At 43.4% G+C, this 22,264-nt stretch overlaps 2 protein-coding genes across 5 annotated transcripts in view; one reads left to right on the top strand and one right to left on the bottom strand.

Annotated features, from left to right (window-relative positions):
• Positions 1-18,169, bottom strand: part of LOC117238801 (facilitated trehalose transporter Tret1-2 homolog) — a 120,248-nt gene extending 102,079 nt beyond the window's left edge. The window contains exons 1-3 of one of the 4 annotated variants that reach the window (XM_033504007.1): positions 17,855-18,169; positions 16,853-17,265; positions 2,019-2,486 (exon numbers count right to left, since the gene is read on the bottom strand). In XM_033504007.1, coding sequence (XP_033359898.1) covers positions 2,019-2,042 — 24 coding nt within the window. In that variant the 5' untranslated portion in view covers positions 2,043-2,486; positions 16,853-17,265; positions 17,855-18,169. Of the gene's footprint in view, positions 1-2,018; positions 2,487-16,852; positions 17,826-17,854 lie in introns of those variants that run through there. The other 3 variants (XM_033504005.1, XM_033504008.1, XM_033504009.1) reach the window with 3 other exon arrangements.
• Positions 1-22,264, top strand: part of LOC117238802 (very-long-chain enoyl-CoA reductase) — a 144,540-nt gene that overhangs the window by 105,176 nt on the left and 17,100 nt on the right. The gene's annotated exons all lie outside the window — the stretch shown is intronic.

The raw sequence follows: 22,264 nt of genomic DNA, 5'->3' as shown, positions 1-22,264 counted from the left end.
AACAGTAATTCTCTTCATCCTCGTAGCATCGCCGTATGCTTCTTCGCTAATTTTCGTCACCGGTGGCCACTCAAATCGTCTTCAATTTGTCCCTGGGAACGGTACGGTCTCGTGTCGCTACAAGCGTAATCTCGGCAAACGTTTCGTTCACTATAGGGTCGTGAAATTACACGCCGAGCGACAAGAAGCTCGCGCAAGAAGCCCAAGAGGAATTCATGCACGTTCGTTGGCACAATGGATCCTCGAAGGATTAGAACGTTGCTCCGGCGAGATAACAGTTTTCTGTTATCCTTCGGCTTGTTTAATTTTCAAACACAATGGAATAGTAGGTATCGGGATATCGATCGTCTAGGAAAAGTGCAGGGTAGCGAGTTTATCCGACGATCAAATTGGCATATTGCTGACTGACGATAAGTTACACCTTTGTTTTCCCGGCTTCAGCGGTGAGCAATGATTTTGACCGCACGAAACCTGTGACTCAGTTACATCTCTGCTATTCGATGCTCCGATATCCATTGTGCCGCCTCTTATCTTCTCCTCGCACCTAGTAAATCGTCAACGAGGAAAGGACAGTATCTGGACAGTGGGAAAATTGTTCAGATAAAAGCGAAATAGGATAATGGTTATACAAACAGTACGAATAATTGCTTCGGCGAATCTAATGGAAACGGATATCTCTTCTTCGATGCTTCACAGATTCTATCACGCAGAGTAAATAGAAACTCGTCGTTTCTCAAGAATAGTCATTTGGTCGGATCCAAGACCAAAATCTTGATAACATTCGACAAATCTCGATAAACAATTCCGTTGGTTCGTTGGTTTATCGTAGCTGACTAAGAGCAACAACTTTCTAAACAAAGCGACAGATCTCACCGCGTAATCGAAGATGTCTCTGTTAAAACTCTGTTATCACAGTGTATCGATTCTCCAGTTACAAGGAATTCGCGTTGTATAATTAACAGAAAGAAAAAGAAAAGGGAAAGGGAAACGACTAAACAAGACAAAAAATTATATAATTCCAGAAAATCTACTATTATTCGTAATGGACGTCTGTTTAAAGTAAAAAAAGGAGAAAACATTGAGATAATTTGGAACTGCAAATCGATGTGGAATTCTACCAGGTTTCTGATAACTGCACGTTAACAAGATGGCTGGTTCCGCGAGGCATCATCGGAAGCGAATATTTTAGTTAAACCGCGGCAGCCAGCGTTTGTCTTTCGCTTTCGGAACGATATCAACCCAGTAACCGACTTTCCAGTTGGCGGCAACTCCTTCGGGGCTCTTAAGACTGAAAAGTTCCGCCTACGGAAAGAGGAGAAATAACAGCGGTCCTATCAATCCGTGAAAACATCTTAAGCGTGGGCTCCGCAGTGAAGAAGAAATATTATCGGAAGTGGAATAACGTTTATCGGAGCACGGCTCCTTTATTCCCGTTCGAGATTCGCCCAGGAGGATGAGTAGCTGGCGATTTTTCTTTCGTCGGCAAGCTAATGGCCCTCTCATCCTTCGTTTTCTCTTATTTTTTTCCATTTTTCTTTTTTTGTTTTCGTTGTTAATATCGCGACACCATTTTGTAAACGCCGTGAATAATACAGGCATAAGTAGGATATTTTATTGGGAAAAAAGTTCATGTTTATATTTTTAAGTACTCGCTGTACTATCATATTTTTTTATTGTGCGCATTCAAAATTTGAAAATTGTAATTTTATTAAATAAGACAGATGCGTTAACGCTAAAATTATGGGCGATCGAAACGTAAAAAGGAACTTGTAGCCGGAAATCAGGAAGAGAAACATAAAAATACACAAAGTTTCATCCATAGTTATCGTTAGACTATCCGTAGGTTATCGCACATCGATAAAACATCTATGAATAGCGATGAACGTACAGTTGCAGCGTTGAAGGGAAACAAAAGATTGAAGAGTACTAAAACTAATTCTATTTTCCAATCAAAGGAAAGAAAGAAAAAAAGAAGAGGAAAATGAAAACCCCTGAAAGAAACCATGCTCGATACTCACGTAATATCTGTGATTCAAAGACATCTCTTGGCTTCTATGGTTCCTCTTGCGCCGTACTTTTTCTAAATTAGAAGCCTCTGCGGAAGTTTGGCAAGATGCTCGCAGAAACGTTTCTGTACATCTTCTTTCTTCTCTAATCCCTGGCGCATCCGCGCTGTGTCTTCTCCTGTCGAAAATGGATCACGAAAATATACGACGTTTCTTATCCACGGCTCGCTACGTCCTCTTCCTCTCTTCTCTATTTTCTTTCCCCGTTTCCTTCGCTTTCCTTCTACTCCCGCCTGCTAATCGATCCGCGTCAGTCTTACGTGTTTATTGTCGAGGTTGCAGTTAATGTCTGGCCCCCTCATTATTGTCGTTTTTTCCCTGGAATTCGTGTCGCGTGCGCATCTGGGTCGCCTGGGCCGCGGCTCCCTTCCGTCGTTGGCAATTCGGCTCGGATTTTCCTTTCAGACCCGGAGAATCCTCCTATGGAAAGCATCCACCGTTTGATAACGTAAATTGGCGAGCCGATCGGGGCCGATCGAGTCGCGGAATCACGAACGAGCCAACGATTCTTAACGCCGACTATGTAAAGTTACATGAGCATAAACGACTGAAAGAGAGATTAGGTAAATTAGAAGGAGCAAGAGAGACGAGTTGCAAAAAGAAAACAGGCTCCTAGTCTCGGTGGCTCCTGTGGCGTGGCCATGACTCGAAGAAGAATCAGGAAAGCAACGTGACTGGAAGAAATCCGAGGCGAAACAGTCGGAAAAGAAGCTTAGAATTAATCGTACGGCGAATTTCTAGCCTAGTTACCGTGCACAGAGGAGTTCGCGCGAAACATCCTCGAATCTGCTTCCGGATTACACAATGAAAATTTGGAAACCGACGAGGATCGCGGGATTCCAGCACGAAGATGGTAGATCGGCGCAAAACGAAATTAATTTTGCCTCGTGGCAAACAGTCGAACTTGCCGTTTTCTCTCTAATTCTAATTGGATCGCTTAAAGAATCTTCGCAATGTACTAACAGGAAGATTCCAGCAAACGAACGTAACTAGTCTAGGAGAGATACTTTTCCCAAGTGCACTTCTCGCACGAGCGAGTTCCACGTACACCCTCGTTCGTAAGCAGCTTTCTCGTTTTCTCTAGTTGCTTCGATCAATCCTGGCGCTCGTCTTGTTAACATCCCTATCCAATATCTCTGTCTTTTCGTATTTCGTTGCAACCTTCGATACGGATTCTACGCCGAACCATCCGGTTCGCTATATTTTTCCACGGGATGCGAGCTAGAAACGACTGCAAGGGCGAACTCGCGCGATTCTTAATTACGTTCCTCCTCGAATTCTGGCGGATGGATTTTCTCGATTGTTTTGTATCGTTGTCCCGCGTGAATGCTAGATCGTGGTGAATCGATCGCGTTAAAGTTCTGGAGACCAGGTGTTCTAGTACTTGTGAATGGAAGAGTACATACGCCACGCGGTATGAATTCTACTTAGGTGGCTCGTTCTTCAACTAATCTTTCTTCCGACCATTGAAACAAAAAAAATACCTCCACGTATGCCGAGAGACATCTGTCCGAGTTCCTTCTGAAAACTCGCTCGATCTTGTCTCGCTGTCTCGCTTGGCCTTCTATTATGCGTTCGCCGCGCGAGAATGTGCTCGTTCTGCCAAGTCGATCCGCATTCTGCAGGTCGACCGCTCGGCCGCGCGAATCTCTGAATTCCAAGGCGGTTGTCGCGCGGCTTGGAAAAAAATGATTTTAAAGGACGCGTTCCACGACTCAAGAACAAGATGCTGCCAGCGGAATGCATATTTACGGTCATTTTTCCATACCACGACCGGCTCGAGCTATCCTCTCTATGTGTGTGTGTGTTCCTTCTTTTTCGTCGCGAATCCGCCGCGCATTTCAACGCGATTCCCAGGCAAAATATGGAAAATCGTCGTGTGGCTTTCGCCTCGTGCCATAACACTCTTGTAGGATAGTGAGCTATCCATAGCGAATATATGCATCTTCCTCTTTTCTTTTTTTTCCTTTTTTCCTTTTTTTTTTTTTTCAAGAGCATTTCATAACGAAAGCTACGGGCGAATGTAATCGGTTATTGAACGCGGATGATCGCGCGCAAATATAGAGGCGAACGCTGGTTAAGAGCAGAACGCGAACTTTGCATATGAAAGGACCTGCAAGATTCTAGGCAAGCTCGAAAGTGTGACGAGGAAACGCGTTTTCACGATAGAAACGCGGATCTTTGCTTTAAACGAGGCGCGGACGAAAAAGCGTTTAACGGTGGATGGACGTTAACTTTGCACGACTAATCGTATTTTGTTGCAAAGAACGACCGGTTAGCGAGTTTCTCTGATGAGAGGAAAAATTCACGGTGTGTCATTTCGGAGCCCTTTGAACCGCTGCAAGTGAATTTTCTTTTGAAAGCTGACTGCGCAGCCAGTTTTTTACGACGCAGTTTCCCTTTTAGAAGCAGCTACCAGCGAGAAGGTGCTCTTTATATTCTAATTTCAATGGAAAGAACGTTGGACCAAGGTGGCCTGATAATACGTAACTCTTCTTCCCTCTGTGTTTGCGGAACATCTTATCGGCGTCGTAATAGCTCGGAATTATCCTAAAGTTCAACCTTAACGTCAACTCTCCTTCTGTCCTTTCGCTTTATTACACCGTTCGAAACAATTAGCGGACGTCGCGAATGATTTTATCGCGCCATTCACGCGTATAGAAGCGGAGAATCGCTCGCAGACTCGATAAGTTATGTATTATTCAGGCGATGGTTTTACGCTGTAGCTTCGAAAGAGGAAAGAAAAGGCGAGACGTGTGGTCTAAATATTCTATCGTTGCCGCTATAATACGTTCTATCACAGTTGGAAGTTGTTTCATGACTGTAATAAACTTCGACTTTAAGACGATCGTTAAAAGGATATCAATGCGAGAATCGAAACCACATAGAAAATAATCCTTTAAATCTATCTGATCCTCTAAATAAGAAAATAATCGCAAGTCTATGATTGTCTAACTTCTTAAACTGCCGTAAATTTGCTTAAAAAAAGGAAACAAAAATACACGTCGCGGAAAGTACGAGCGACCGCAATGTCTCGATCGAACCTGACACGAATTATCTTCAGCGGTGTATAATTCGACGACGTTTTTAAACGAATGTCAGACGCCTTTTGCGTAAAGTAATATTTTATCGACGTTAATCTTCGCTTTTCCAATCAAAATAGAGGAATCAAGGGAGAAGACGAGTCGTCGACAGGATGCTGGAAATTCCTACGGCTCGATCGAACCGGAAATCGCGGCCTTTGAACGCTCGCGTTCGCGCGCTGTCGCGAGCTTATCGCGCGACGAGCAATAGCAGCCGGTCGCGAACGCGCTGTGCAAAGAATAAATAGCTTGCACGCGAAACGTCACTTTTATGGGCCGGAGCTTTTAGTCCCCGCTGTAAAAACGTCGCAGTCCATTAGTACTCGCGACGATACGAACGTCACCGCGGCTCGCTGCGCATGCAAAAATTCACCGGCCGCTTAATAACATTTTCTCGTTCGAACGTCTCGACGGATAGGCCATGACCATGTACCGGGTGTTGGGAATACTTTTTCGTAAGTAACTACATAGTAAAACTGAACTTGGACACGTCTGCTGTAAACAGAGATTTCGCGTTTAAATTTTAAATGTCGATACTGGTAAACGAGGGAAGATGGTAATCTTTATGGCTACCATCTTCGCATTCGCATGCAAATCTCGTCGATCGTTCACTGTTTTTAAGTGAGCGAATGAGTTATCGGAAATGGAAACGGGATTTTTAGTCTCCGCGTGTGTTGCTTGCTCGATGCTTTAAGGCTATTTATACTATCGCTCGTAAATGTTAGGACATTCGTGGAAAATGAGCTACAATCATTAGGAAATTATTGAAATCTCTTAGAATTACTATCCCGGTTGGCATCTTAGAGTATAAGGAAGTTGTGTACACCCGGAGTATGAAGAAGTACACGTTCAATAAAATGTTGGAATAAGTATCTCATCAACTGTGTATAACAATAAAATAAAATTCTTGCTCGCTTCTACGTGTGCACACACCGTGACACATTCAGCTTATCCGTTTCAGTTTTCTACCCTATTTATCCTCAATTTCTCGCACATTTTATCTAACATTTATCCTACGATTTCTACCAACTTTTTGCTTCCACAATTATGCTCAATACCATATTTCAATTACCATATTTTCTACTAAACCAAACATCTCGATACTTAGAAACGAATATACCTACATAATTCCACTTTAACTCGTGGATGACTCAAGGAAGCAGCGAAAGCTCAGTCCGCGATGCTACCAATTGCGATCAAAGAACGCACCAACGTCGCAAAATCGATGACACCTTCCACCCCCATTTTCACGATTCCCTAATTTCCCCCTAAAAGACGAAAAAAGCAGAAAAATACGTAAAAAGAGGGAGAATTGGCGTGCAAAGGGGGGAAAACGTTGGAAAAGGAGGAATAGAATCGAAGCAATTTTTCTGCGATCTCTTGTGTGTGGACGATGCAACGAGTGCTGGCCCATATCGCGTCTATTTTCGCGCACGATGCGATCGTTTCGCGCGAACGAAGGTCTCGGGGGTGGTTGGTCGGGTGAGCCGCGAGGCAAGGGGTTGGTTCACGGTGGCCCGGTGGCACGATCAAGGGGAAACTCGACGGAAAGTTGGGCAAAAGCAAAAGGGAGCGCCGCGGCCGGAGATAGCGGTGGCACACACGCCGCTGCTCCTATTGTTCTTCGTTTCTGAGAGGCCGAAGCGCTGCCAATATCGGAGCGTTCCGGCGCAATATCGGGTCACGAGGTCCGGCCCTGTTTCTGGCAGACGGTGATAACTCAGTCGACGACGCACCCACGCCGCACAACCGTCCTCCTCGCCGTCGCCGTGATTCAATTTACCGTAATTACCCACGGATTAGCCTTTCGATACGCGACCCTTGCAACGCGTCCGCCGGATTAGAGAAGAACGAGTCTTCCTCGACGAGGATCATCTTTGGCAACAGTGGCAACTTTGGTCCTGGTTTCTAACTTCTCTCGGTACAGGTGCAATTTGTAATTGAAAAGTTAAATAGATGCGAGCGAAAATTTCGCGCCATGGCAAATAACAGGAATTTGATCGCACAGCAAACTTTAATCCCCAAGTTTTCAAGTTTTTGGCTAATTTTTTATTTAGATATTGCATATGGAAATTAAGCGAGTCGTATGATTTGCACGTACATGGAATGGTAACAGGGCGAACGTTCGTTCTATCTTTGAAGTTATTTTTTAGCAGATCGTTGAAAATCAAACAATGGGACAGAGTGAGTTTTATGATACAGTACGACATTAACGTTGGAACTCTCGAACAAGACTCGGGACCTACACGCTCGCTGTATACCGAAATCATTCGATGAATCCGCATCTATTTATCAAAGTCGACAAAGAATTCTCTGTCTACCTAACTAGAACCTCATCTCTGCTGCAGCTCACGATCGTGCGACAAGCAAAGATCCACGCTGTTAGTCGCCAGCAGCTATTTCAATCTCGTCGTCCTCCATGCAAACTCGATAGCCGATGTTATTCGATTGGGGGCGAGAAGCTCTCGCGTCTTCTTAGTCGACCGATCGGTGGTGGGTCCTTGATCTCCCTTGGCGAAAGAGCGAGAGAAGGAAAACGAGGAGGAGACGTGGGTGCGGCTTAAGACTCTCGTTGCGGGAAAGAGGGATCAAAAAGTTTTTATCCAGCCGCCGTTTCATAACTTATTCCTGTGTACGAGCGACGGGTACACTTTGTGAAGGCTGGCAGCGAGCACAAAGAGGATCCTCTTTTTATTCGCCGCGGCCCCCGCCACAAATCCTACAAACGAGCCGGGACAAATTATGTTCTCTCGCTCATTTTTTCCTTTCTCCCTCGTTCTCCGGTTCCTTTTCTAATTACCCATCGGAAGGAATTACTCGTCGCAAGGATAGCGTACGCCAAAGGCTGAAGAAACGATGACTGAGCAGAGAATAAGCGCGGAAGTTTAAATTTCAGATGAAATTGGGTTAAAAAGCAAGTGGAAGCACGTGTCTCGAGACAGATGCTAAAAAATAGTATGATTATGGGGACTATTGTTTAAGCGGAAGAACGTGATGGATCCGTTTGAAGTGGAAAGTGGAATATCTCGAGCATTTTTCTTCCGTCTTCGCTTTAAAAAAGATAACTCGACCTAGTTTCTCACAAGTATCTCTGTATATGCACGCATGCTGGATAATAAAAGACGAAGGAGATAAAACGGTGAATAAAAAAATGGGGGAAAGAGGGAATGGGATGATAATTAGGACGAAGGATGAAGGAAAAGTGAAGAAGTGGGAGGAAAGGAACGAAAGTAACACGCGTTAAAGGAGACGAGATATACTGACGGAGAAAGTCCTAGGAAGTAGGTAAATTAATCCTAAGTCCCGAGGAAATTTTATGTGCTGCAAGTGCCTAAAATAAAAACCCACGACTTACTAGCTTCATGGCAGAATGGTTTAGTTCGAGACTACCACGAAGAAAACCAGTGTTCGAGCCTCGCTTTTATAATCCTCCGAACATTTTTCACGATAATTAACGATCCTAATCGAGGCTTCCGACCTTTCCCACTAACACTTTTATAGAGCAATAAAATCTCGGCTATAAAATTTAATTGACAATCTAAATGGCGAATTCAGTTCTAAAGTTGCTGCAGAGTTTCTGTATCTAAGTTTCTCACGGAGTAAATTAAGTCCAAGTTCCGAAACAAGTATCGCGAAGTTGGAGTTGCAGAAATTTCTTCGAATTAAAATACCGTAGTCTAACAAGATAGTAGAAAGGTGGTACGAGGGAAGGGGGGGGGGGGAGGGGTAGTAGAATAATTCTAAACTGTAAACGACTGTAACGAGATCTCGAAATTTTCAGTTAAAAAAAGTATGCGAAACATGGAAGGAAAATATTAAAAGCAAATAAGAATTTCTCAATGAAGTTAAGGAAAATAAAAGATTTTCTTCTCAGATCACTGGCGGAATTGCGAAAGAGCACGAGATAAAAGAGGATTCATTTAGAAAGAACAAGTATAAAAAGTTTTCAAAATACTTGAGAAGAAAATGAGAATGAGACGAAGAACGAGTAAAAAGTACAAAATATACTAAAAATGGAAACGAGCAGAGAGGGGGGGGGGGGATAGAACCGAGCAAAGTGTAAAAAATATTCCATGTACAAGAGGGAAACTAAAGACAAGAAATACAAAGCAGAGCATCCATAACTGGGGAGTAAGTAAAAAATGTAAATGTAGAAAAAGGGAACAAGGAAAGCAGGATAAAATAGCAAGAAAAATGGGAATTTAACGTTTATAGAAAAAGATAATAAAACGCACCATTAAATGCATGCTTTAGATACTGTAAAAAATTGGAAAAAGTAGCGGATCAAAGTGGAACAACGAAATACGATTGAAAAATAAAAATCGTGAGAAATACGAGTTCGATAATGTCCTGATTAACATGCAAACGCTTACTTTAATACGCTTGTTTTTAAAGCGGTTCGTCTCGACGCGGGTAGAATTTAGTCCGAAGAATTCGACGAATTAACGATCAAATTTGCCGGTGGATGTTGCAGAAAACGTGCTCTGTTTGTGACAGGGTCTCCTGCCTCGTGTAATTGATGGGCTCTGATCGATGCAATTGCAGTCACGAAGACCATCTTGTTCAACGCGGCGCCATTCAATCTTTCATTATGCAAATTCATTCGGTCATTCAACGAAAATCAACACACTTCATAACTCTTGCTTCCTTCTTTATTCTAAAAATAGCACTTGCTCTTTTCTTAAAATGAACTTTCATCGCAAACATTCTGCGAACGTTGCGAACGTTGGCAAAAAAAAAAAAAAAGAAAAAAGAAAATTCGTGACAGCCGATCGACACAGTCGAAGGCCAACAAATAACGAGAAATTCGTAATTAAAGGCTATTCAACGGCAAAAGCGGAACGATTGGGCGCTTCAGGAAACGGCTTAATGAACCTATAACGCAGCGGTTTATTGGCGGAAAAAGTCTACTAAGCGCGTCCCTGAAATTGCTTCCTGATCGAAACTAATTGACCGTCGAACAGCTGCGCTGTCGCGCGTGTTTTTCCACGTCGAATCGAATAACGCGCGACATAAACCGCGATTATGTCGTACGATGTTTCGCGGATTGACTTCCGCGTCGCTTCATTCAGCAAGCCGACTTTGATTCACTGTAACATTTATTAAATCGTTCGTCGTCGGGAAGATATATTAAATACTTAGAGTACATCCAAATAACGAACAGAAGCTGAAGCACGATATTATTTAATGTTCGGTATATATCTCGGCCTTATACAGGACAAGGATTCAGAGTGCTCTCTTTACCAGGAAATTAAACCTCGCTTCAAACGAAGTCTACAAAGTGCCTCGTTCCTCCAGATTTACCTATTAAACAACATAGAAAGATCTTCCGATACTTTCAACACAGGATTCCAGTCCTTTGAATATATTGCCTGTTACTAAAGTTACCTTTATTCCTCACCAGCAACATATTCTTTTAGCAACTCAGTTCTTCGCAGTAAACGCGTCTTGCATTCACATTGTCGTATCAGTTTCAAATTTTACGAATACGATCAGAACAGTCGTGTTTCGTTACAGTGCTGATCAAGTTTCACGATCTTCCGTACAACACGAGCTTTCTACCATAAGAATCGAAATACTTTGGCGAGTCGCTGTATATGTATACCTCTGGCTTGCCGTTTTCTTTCGAAAAGAGAGAAGAGAAAAGTTCGAGACACTCGTTATCCGGCGCGCAATGATGGCAAGTGTGTCAGAGGGGCAAAGAGGCGCGGGTCGAAGAATTTTCTGACCGCGGCACGCTGATCTTGACCCGCCCTAAGCCAATGTAAAACGAATGCACGCTTTTAGTCTCGTCTGCCTTTGCGAAGCTCGACTTCTTCTTATCGTCGAAGAACCACGTCTCCCCAAACACGTTGCTCGAGTGAAACAGAATTCACCAGGAAACTGCATCGTCCACGACCACAAATCGGGAATTTATGGAGCGCGCACGAACGCTTCCGGTCCTCCGCGTTCGTTTCGATTCGCATCGATCGACCGGTACCAAGCGCAATTTACGCGCCGCTATTCGCACGCGAGTCCACCGATATTGTTGTCGTTTCGCTCGCAGCTACTCGTACCAGCTCGTGCCGAGACCCTTTTAAAGGGAATAGCCTCGAAAGAACGAGCCCCGACCAGCCAATTTTCCCTTCACCCTCTATACCGGGTGTGACGTGGTTTAATCTGTAAATGGAGGTACCTGTGCTTCGGAATACAGTGGAAAATGGAGTGGAATCTGCTATTCGAATGTTCTACCGCTTCAACAAACTGCTATTTCGTACTGCCATCTCTCTCTCTCTCTCTCTCTCTCTCTCTCTCTCCCTCATTTTTCCTGTGATCGTAGGTTGCAGGATTTTTCTCCTCCCCTGTTTTTTGACACGATAAGGGTGGGTAGAGAGTTAAAAAAAAAATAAATAAAAGAAGATAAACGCGCGAGAGTGTGTTCGGGTGTGTTTGTCGACGAGTGAAACAGAATTTTAGCAGATTCACCGATGCACCGGCAAGTTTTAAAGAATTTCCACGTAATCTACGCTGTCTATCTGCTTTACGTTCGTCGAATTTAAATGTGAAAGAATATTGCTTTAAACGCGAAAATAAGTAATAAATTATGAAAATTAGCAACATCTAATGTTCTGTGGAACGTGAAAAGTATTTCTATTATGTGAAGCGCGTCAGACTTTCTATAGGATAGTATTAATATTAATAAGCATATTCGATCATCATAATTCAAAGACATTTATGCAGATGACTTTGGATAGGCATTCTTTCTCTATCGCCGTGAAATTTTTAATTAAATCGAGGAAGAAAGGAAGTTTCACGGTCTCGCGCGGGCAATTCGCGCGGACAGCGTGCAACGCGGCGAATTCTCGCAGGTACACCCTGTGCACGGCTAATCTGTAAGTGTCTCCATTGTAAATGGATGCTGTCTTGCGCGTGAATTGCCGTAACTCATCGTGAGTCGCGCGCTGAACGTGTCAGCGCCTAGATTAAGCCGCGCATTAAATCAGTTGTATCTGCGCCGGTGATTAATTTCAATTATTGTACGCCGCTGGGAATTCCGTGGCCAAGTTCGGCATTCTGTAATTGAACGGGCCTATTTGAAAAACCAGAGACGATGACGAACAACTTTAAGATCGAAAAGTTCTGCATCTTTCATTGCAGGTTTCCTAGACTTTCGAAGACCAATGTGCACTTTTAGTCACAGGAAAATAGTAAACCTTCGCAGAGATTTCAATCTATCTAATAAATCTTCCGAAAGGGAAAAGAGACGCCGAGGAATTTGGCAGTAGAAAAGCTTGGAACAGTCGTCATTTCCATTTTCAATAGCTGATCAATTAAATTTCTATAGGCTGACGTGCAAAAATTTACTAAAAATAGCAAAATCGTGGAACTTTGTCGGCAGAGATAGAGATTGAAAATTTGGAATCTGTTAAATACAATCCATCTGGAGATTTGACAAATGTTTCGAAAAAGACGATCGAATCCAATTGATCAGACTTCTGTCGATCGAAACTCCGATTAATAATCGATGTATTAGGTTGTCCGAAAAGTTTCTTTCGTTTTTCGTTTTATATTAGTTTATTGAATTATGCACGAATATAATAATAGAAATAGAACGAAATGGAGCATACGTAATTGAATAAAATAATATAAAACAGAAATTGTTGTTCATCTATTATCACCTTACGAAACGAAAGAAACTTTTCGGACAACCTAATAAACGACAGTGTTTGCGTAGAACGTGGTTGTTGAACAATTTAACTGTCGCGTGCCGACTGGAAGCCCGTGTCAAGGCTTACAGTCGTAACTGCGACGAGAACACAATCGAAGGCTCGTGAACCGTAATCAATTATGTAATCGAGTAAAATTAGCTCGTAGTGTGTTCCACATAAATAGACTTGGCAGGAAGTTCTTGAAAGTTGGAGAATCTGCGAGTTCCGAACGGTCCAAGCGATTCTCCTCTGTGCTTCCTAAATAAGGACAAGTTAATCGAGGTATTCGAATTCTGTCATCGAAATACGTAATACTTTTGATCGTAATAATGTTACGAAGATTTAAAGAAGCTCCGCTGATGTAATATTATTGAGCGACTCTTTCGTAACTCTATTTTCACAGCCAGGACTGTAAAAAGTAAATTAAGCGAACGTTCAACGATATGTAAAATCAGCCAGAGAGTTTGACAGGGAATCTCTTGAAAGCATAACCGAAGGCGCGCTTTCACCGAAGGATCCAAAATGCAAACAATCGTCACGGGACGACGAATAAGGGGAAGAAGCAGATCAGTGGCCGCTATTGATAACGCTAGACCATCCGCTGTTTGCGCAGATTAAATTCATCGATCGATCGTACAACGCGAAACGAAAGCCTCTCTGCACAACGTGGAAGATGGCTACGGTCCTCTCTCGCCAACGTTCCAATAATCCTCCCATACGGTCGTTAAATCGTATAATAAACGCTGTTCCATCCTCTCGTACAAAATAGGAAATCCCTGCGTCTATGTAATGATAACAATGTCGAAGAAAATTCCTCAACTAAATAGGTTCCTCGACTAATCTGTTTCTCCATGCTGAGATACTCTAATTTTACATATTTGATTAGTAGAATACGATAAATTCAAATCGTTAACTTTCTTTAGTCTTTGCCTAAAATTATTATAGTTTTGTCTAAAATTATTTAGATAAACTAAGATACTGGTACGTTTGTTACGTAAAGCTCAGAGAATTATATGGAATTCTTCTCAATCAGAATTTATATTTTCCTATAACAATCGCCTATTGACCTATTTTTTACTCCAACTTCTAATTGAAAATTTCGAACGAGAGTATCGAAGCTCGAACGATTTTCTAATTGAAATATCCTTTTTTAAAAATCTATGGATCGTATATACCAGTTTGTGCTTTGTTTTCGTTCAGCTGTAAACTTCGATTACAATCTGTTACGATAGAATCAAATGAAAATTTAGTTTTCAATTTCAAGAGGCTTATGGGCCAATGGAAAAGAATAGCAACATCATTGTCTGTAAATTTACTTCCTATAAAATCCACAAAACCGAGATTACTTTCCCATCGACCCGATATTCCTGTACTCCGGATAAAACATTAAAAATGAAAATACATTCCATCGATAAATCACCATCGTTCGTTCGTTCAAACGTTCAAGACAGTATTAATCGTGCAATGCTTTAAAGATCTAAAAAGAGTCGTCACGAAATCGATCTTCGTTCGTGATTCCACGCAATTCCATGATTTCTTGCCTTTCCGTGGACGTCATTCAACCCGCAGTCTGGGTCAGGCCGTTGACTGATTCGAAAGAAGCACGAAGCTGACGAGAATCACGTCGACGAACCGTGCAGTCCGGCTGCATCGACTCGTCAACGTATCCGCAGTGACGATTAATCACCTCGCCCCGGTTTCGATAAGACGCACCACCCCGTATCGGCATCAGAGTTCACGGCGAGCCACGCGACAACGATTCCATTTCATTTTGGAACTTCCACCAGTGATGTCCTACTAATGTTATATTCTAATACGATATTCTATGCTACACACTTGAACTCCTTACGAATATCTTTTTCCCAATTTTTCTCCAGTTTTCTCGATTCTCAGCTCTCAACTCGCAGTCCTCGGATCTCTCAGTTCCCAGTTTCTTAATTTTCAATTCTCAGACCTCAACTTTCAATTCCCAGTTCTCGATTCGCAATATACGGTTTTCAGTTCTTAATTTTCAATTCTCAGCTTGCAGCTTCTAGTTTTTAATTCGCAGCTGTCAGTTCGCAATATACAGTTTTCTGTTCTTAATCTTTAATTCTCAGCCTGCAACTTCGAGTTTTCAATTCTCAGGCCTCAACTTTCAATTCCCAGTTCTCAGTTCGCAATGTACAGTTCTCAGCTATTAATTTTCAATTCTCAGCTTGCAACTTCGACTTTTCAATTCTCAGGCCTCAACTTTCAATTCCCAGTTCTCAGTTCGCAATGTACAGTTCTCAGCTATTAATTTTCAATTCTCAGCTTGCAACTTCGACTTTTCAATTCTCAGGCCTCAACTTTCAATTCCCAGTTCTCAGTTCGCAGTATACAGTTTTCAGTTCTTAATCTTTAATTCTCAGCCTGCAGCTTCGAGTTTTCAATTCTCAGGCCTCAACTTTCATTTCCCAGTTCTCAGTTCGCAATATACAGACTCAGCCCTTAATTTTCAATTCTCAGCTTTTCACTCCGAATTCTCAACTCTCAACTCTTTTGACAATTCTCTCGGTTCTCAAATTTCTACCAGTTCTTAATTTTTCCGGTCAATTCTCGGCTCTCGCATCTCAATTCTCTAAATTCTCGATTCTTAGTTTTCAATTCTCGGTCCTCCCGAAAATATTCCCCCAATGATATTTCTTCTCGCAATATTCCGCGTAGAATCCTCGTGCAATGATTCGTATCACGAAGATTCGGGTGTAAAAAGTTTTATCGTTTACGATCGGACGTTGTTCTTGCGTTTGCCAAGCAGATGGCCCGGAAAATGTTTATGCACCGTGTTCCGTCGATGCACTCGCCACCAACGTCCCTCAAGTTCGCCAGTTACGAACTTTCTTTCCCCCTCGGTACTGACCTACTAAAAACGATGCATGTTCGACACACGTTTTTCACCGGGTGCACCACTGTGTCTTCAGATCGACTGCCTCCAAACTTGTCTCCTCTATATTAAATTACATCCAGACCATCTTTCTTCTCCTATCAAGAGTTTTACTCCTTTCCTTTTCCTTTTCTTTATCTACGTTCTACTTTTTGTTATTTTTTTTTTTTTTTTTAAAGAAAAATGAATTTCATGGAATTTTCGAGAGACACGATGCAGTTACGTTTGTTTATTCAGCGGTGTGTGCTCGATGGTAGAACGTTTTCACGGCTAGACGCGTACATTCGGGCCTGTCCGTTGCAGTTGCGAGAAAAATCCGTCTGATATGTTGACTGAAGCGTGGCGAGCATCTCTACCGTTGTACCAGATATCCCAGGATATGTAAAAACTCTGAAGGAATTTCGCGATCTTGCGGAAATAGCAAAAATAATACTCCTTCTGATATTTCGATTCTCGATAAATAAAATTGACGAAGAAAATAGACAAATCTATATCGTTCTATCGGTACCGTAACCAGTTCGTTCCAGTGAACATGTCTCGATAAATCAATTAAACGCTGCAAATAATTTGACGTTATTAAGCGCACAGTTATTTACATAAAATCGACCAAACGCACCGTATTTATTCGTCGACGATTAATCATTGATCCGTCAAACTACCATCGTACTTCCATCATTCGAAGCTGTCGTCAATATCATTTAAAAGAAAATCGTCGATAAACCGTTCTCCGTTATCATTAACAGCGACCCACGATCATTCGTATCACTTTAAAAGATCCTCCATTAACATCTACATTCCGATCTTCAAACGCAGGCCACTTTCCACTTCCTTGCCCTTTTCGAACGTAATCTCGACAAACTCGTCGATGCCTCAGTCGATGGTCGCTCGACGATTTCCTCGCAGGTCACTGGAACGAAACATCATCTAAGAATTTCTCGTTGATAGAACATAAATCCCTCGAGATATCGCGTGTCTGTTGCACGTTCTACAGAAGAATAAACGAAGGATCGGTGATCGATCGGCTCAGGAATCGCGCGTCCCTTTCATTCTCGAGACGATCAGCCGCGACGTTGTTCGAGCACGCAGTGCAACCCTTTCACGATGCATTACCGGTAGAGAAGCGACCGTTCAACCGTGGAGGAGACTGCTGCATCGGCTTTAGCAATTATCGTCGAAGCTGCGATCGATTGTTCGATGTGGCCTCTTCCTCCAGACGTCTCATCCTCTCCTCGGGCTTGCAGCTCGGCTGTGCCTCGAGTTTCCACCGGGATATTCCGCTTCCGCCAGTTCAACATTCCCATAGCCCTGACCCTGTTCCGTCCATGTTGTCTTAGGTCCCGTGGCAGCTCGGCAAACTCGATTTTATCGAGCTCGATGATAGACGACGATAGGCAGAGACTTCATCGTGGACAGGTTGAGATTGATACGAAGGAAGCTGGCTGATGTTCATTGATTTCCTCGGTTCGGTTAGACAACTCGATGGAATGCAGAGGATTTAAAGAAAGATTCGCCAGCAAGCAGAACTGTATTTAGACGAAGGAAAAATAAATCGAACAGCGTTACGATTATTGACCGGTTCGACGGGGTTAATCCGCGTAACGAACGGCCGAAATTGAAAATTATTTCGCTGGTCGAAATGCACGTTCCCATTCGAGCGCTCTAGGAGAGCAGCGGATCGGAACGGGTTGGCAAACGAGTCAAGCGATCGCGCGCTAGTTCCTCTTTAACGCAATCAATCTTTCGCCACCGCGTATACCCCGGAACACACAGACAGTAGCCGCGACTGTGCGTCACGATGGAAATAACTGGCCCGTTCTGCTTCTTATTTATACCCCGATCGGCTCTCGTCGGATCCTAACCGATTGGGATCCCTCGAGGGCTGCCTTGGCTATCTCGGGATCAGTCAAACTCTCCCAATTATCCGTGACATTCGTGACTTATCCACCTAGTTAAATCACCGATCCAACGAATTTGAAACATCCGATAACGACCCGAGTATAAGGATACGTAGATCCGGCACCACGTATCACACCGATCTAAACGTCCTGCGATTCTCTGATCCAATAGAAACCCCTATTCCGTTTCTCTTACACTTCCCTCTTAGATACTAACTGCGCTAACACTGTCTCCTTCGACTCTCGTACACTTCTCTACGATTATACTCGAAACGAGCCGCACCAACAATATCAGTTTTGGAATAAGAAGAACGCGAACTCGCCGATATTCGATTATTCAGACGTCGACGCACTGTGATTTACTATCACGAGAATACGCAAAGGGAGGGAGCGGGATTTTCGACGAAGAAGACGATCCGTAGGAAACGTTGCTCGTGACAATCGCCGTGTTTTCGCGTCGGTCGAACCGCGACGAGCGGGACATACACCCGACGCTGAATCGCGGCCAACTGAGAGGGAGAAAACAGCCCCCTAGATACTAGCGTCGGTTGGCTGTGGCATCGCGCACAGAAACCCCCTGCGCAACGTTCGCCCCAACCCTCGTGCACGAGAGCGCGACGAGCACCGAGTTACTACGGCGAAACCGGGAATCTTCGATGCTCACTTTCGCACTCGTTTATGATCAGTAACAAGTGTAGCAGATATAATGGGGACTGGATCGACTGGTTCGGAGAAACAGGGTGCATCGTGTCGTATCGACGTCGAAACCGACCGGTGCTACAGAGGTGATATTCGTATTTTTAATTTCCGACTTTCGAGGGTGGGTTCTTTGAGCGAAGATTATTTGGATTCCCCGTTTCTTTCGTTTCGATTGTGAAATATCTCGTATAAGTAGGTTCTCAGATTTTTCATCACGCAGTGAAATGTACGATGTATGATTGTTAACATCTGTTAAGTTATTAATTAAGTTAATTAGATACTCATTTTTGAATATTGAAATTACTAACGTGGATCATTGATACTTAATGATATATATTATTATGTGCTAATTATTAATAGCAATGAGAGTAGGAGAAGCAGTAAAACTGTATACTTCTATCATTCCATCACCTGCACTGCAAAATCTTCAAAACAATATCCGACTGTTCATAATGGAACTACAAAGCACTTTCAAGGTACGATGTATCCCATACATAGTTGCAAGATATTTTATAAAGCTTGGAAACCAAAAGAATTCTTCGAACGTATAAGTAAGAGGCAAACCCCTTTGTCGTTTCTCCTCGCGAAACAAACACACATTGGAGAAAAAACTATAAAGCGCAAGAGGCTTCAGAGCAGCCATACTCTCGAACGTCCCTTCAAAGGAAACCTATCAAAGAAAAATATATGGACGGAGAGACGAAGGATCTGACAGACGCGATTCCCGCAAAAGCAACGCAATCTCATGCACGCGGAATCGCGGAACCAGCGCAATGGACTTAGCAAAGCAATCAGTGAATGAAGCTCGTCAATCTAGAATCGGTTTTAATACACTCGATTGTGCCGGATCGAGAGAGTTCAAAGCGGCCGAAATTCACCGCGATACACCGTGGATTTCAACGAGGTTTCACCCTCGAATTGCCGGTGAAACGCGACCAGCTCTTGATGTCGACTCTCCGTGGTGCAACAGACGTTGCAACGCGAACGATGCAACCGAGCAGCGAGAAACGTGGAACAGAAGGAGAGGAGGCGGAAGAGCTGAATGGCGAAGCGAACGTTGCGGCTTTTCACAGGGTCAATCGGTTTTAATTGCGTACTCCGGCCACTTGACTAATTGCTTAGATTGCTTGTCAGATGTTATGGCCGGCCTAATGAAACGGCGGCCTTGCTCCATGCTTTTCAATGGACTCAATGGAGGAATCCGAGGATGAAAGTAGCGTCTCTCATTGGAAACTGCAATTTGCCGATCAGTGAAAAAGGGACAATTAGACGACTCGTCGACCAACCGACTGAATGTACGTTACCATTCGTAAAATCTGGCTACTTCGGTCGTCTTGCAGTCTCGGTGTGTGCGAGTTTTACCGGAACGTACAGTACAACGTCAGCAGAGAGTTTAACCATTTGGATCAGCTGTTGCACACATTCAAATTACCTGAACTGTTGCATCTATTTGCATATGTTCGTATCGAAAGACTTCCCGTCACCGTGCAGATACATCCTCGATCGTCTGGTTTATAAATAAGAAATGAAAAACGCCGAAGATACGTAGCTTGTCAAATGATCGCAATAACAGCAATCGCAAACCTGACTAAGAGATTGAATTGAACCTGAAGAATATACCCGGTCGAACATATGCATACGCTCTTCAACGTTAACGCAATTTGAATATAATCGTCATCAGAAAAAGGTAACATCCTGGCAGAAAATTCGTCGAAGAAAGAAATAAAGGGAAGAAAAAGTGCAAGCGTTGTTTTGCATGGAGACTGCAGCGTCCGAACGATGGAGCGACCGGTGCGCCAAACATTGAAAATGACCCAGGAGCATCAGCGCGTTCGATCGAGCGAAATCACGAGGCTGCACAACAGGGAACGAGACCGCGTCGAATTAAGGGCCGCAATAAAATACGATTCCACAACACTCATCTGGCCCGGGGCACGCCCAAAAAAGGATTCAACGTATCGGTCGTACGGCTGAATGCAGGATAAATTGCTCGACAATGAAGTCCTCCCCCCTCGTTCCCCACGGCACCAACCGACGAGATTTTTCGTTTCGACCCCGTGCGGCGGAGGGATGCCAGGATACAATGGAATCGTGGTCCGGTCTGTTTGCGTCACGAGAGCTCTCTGCAACTAGGGGAGCCGAGCAACGTGGAAACACGAGAGCCACGTCGACGACTCTGACTCGCGCGCCTCTCGTTGTCCATGTTCCACGGAACGAATTCCACAAGCCAGAACGAAGGAAGCGACACACGAATGTGTCGGACTGTGCCGTGGCGCTTTTCCCCATTAATCATCGACATCGACCCCGATTTGTCAGGATTCTTAAAACGACAGCATAAACACGCAAGCAAGCAATGGGCCTGCAGGTTCAGAGAGAATAAAACGTAGCCGATAGTCGTTACGATCTTCTCTTTCAACCGGGATATCGATCTTTCGACGGGCCTACCTCATTTTCCCAGTTGCTTAATTTAACGTCAAGGTTGTACGATGATAATAGAAGGATTACGTAAGCCGAAGAGGAAACATAATCTCGTGTCGGTGGTTGATTTAGAGAGACACAGATTTAAAAGGATAGGCAATAGGTGGAGCGAGGCTGGTGAGAAATTAGAAGGCGTAACAAACACGAGGTCCTTATCGATCAGCCGGGACGCTTAACTCGGTCCACGTCGTTCCAACTTTCTCCTTAAACCCTAACATTATTATCAAAGTCAATAGTTGGCCAAACTATTCGTACAAATACCCTTATGCCGGTGTAATCGAAGGGAGAATGAGACACGGTGGTACGGTGAGAAGGAGCCGATGATAAAGAAAGGAGAGAGGGTCGCGTTTCAAGAGGGTCACTTTTCTCTTGCTGCTCGTTCGATCGGCCGACAAGATTTGCGATCGCTTTATTAAAAGTTGCAGCTGCTGCCAGCCGATCGACGATGCCCGGTCAAAGTTTATAAACTCGATATCCCTATACTTATTAGCGAGAAACAAGAGAAAGACGAAAATGATAAAAGGAATAAGTTTGCTCTGTGAAAGCCTCTGTCGGAAGTATTTCGATATTCCCATCTCTCTTCTTTCGTCGATACGAATGCACTCGCGGAATTTCCTCCTCGGCGTCATACAAGATATACTGTATTTCTGCAAAAAAAAGCAAGAACAGAATAGAAGCTTGGTTGTCTTTTTGCAACTTTTAATATCCATCGCGTTAGTGGATGGAAATTCTCTCATTGGAAGGACGAAACGCGCTCATCTTACGATTTGCCAAATCCGTATTTCTCTTTTCTTCTTCCACTCTCTTTCTGCCACTGTATCGTAAAATGTTTAGTTTGAAAAATAATAGCGATCACGAGGCGACGTCGTGAGAAAACGACCGTTTAAGAGGGTCCATCGATGAACGACAATCTCGATAGATAAGTCTCAATCTTCTAGTCGTTGTTAACGAGAACACGAAGCTGTTGGTTTACTTGGCTCATAAACCTACATAAAATGACAAATCGACTATCTCCTTGCGAAATATCTTTACAAGCGATAATATCTTTAACAGCGTACACTGGTCGGGAGAGCCTATTAGCGATCTAATATCAGGGATAGACGTTATTCGTTTCGCATACCGAGTTAAATACGTTACCAGCCAAAGATAGATCCGTCTCGTCGATCTTAACAAATGACAGCCATTTGTCAAAGATACTTTTCAGCCTAATAAATATTACGCCCGTAGAAATGCTGAAATGTAAAATTAAATCCTACGTCATCCCACACCCTGAATACGCTACGTGTTCTTCGTGACTCAACTAGCGTACATCGCTTGAATTAACACGTCCGAAACCATCTGGCAATAGGACAACAATGAAACAACATATACATAATGTGTACCGTGTGTTCCGTGTGGTCATTGAAATCGTATTTCTATCGCATCGTTGATTTACGATTTATTTTCGCAC

This window comes from Bombus vosnesenskii, unplaced genomic scaffold (genome assembly GCF_011952255.1).
Source record: "Bombus vosnesenskii isolate JDL3184/JDL3185 unplaced genomic scaffold, Bvos_JDL3184-5_v1.1 scf7180000013607, whole genome shotgun sequence".
Lineage (NCBI taxonomy): Eukaryota > Metazoa > Arthropoda > Insecta > Hymenoptera > Apidae > Bombus > Bombus vosnesenskii.
The sequence above is the reverse complement of the archived record's forward strand: the minus strand, read 5'-3'. Positions and strand labels throughout refer to the sequence as shown.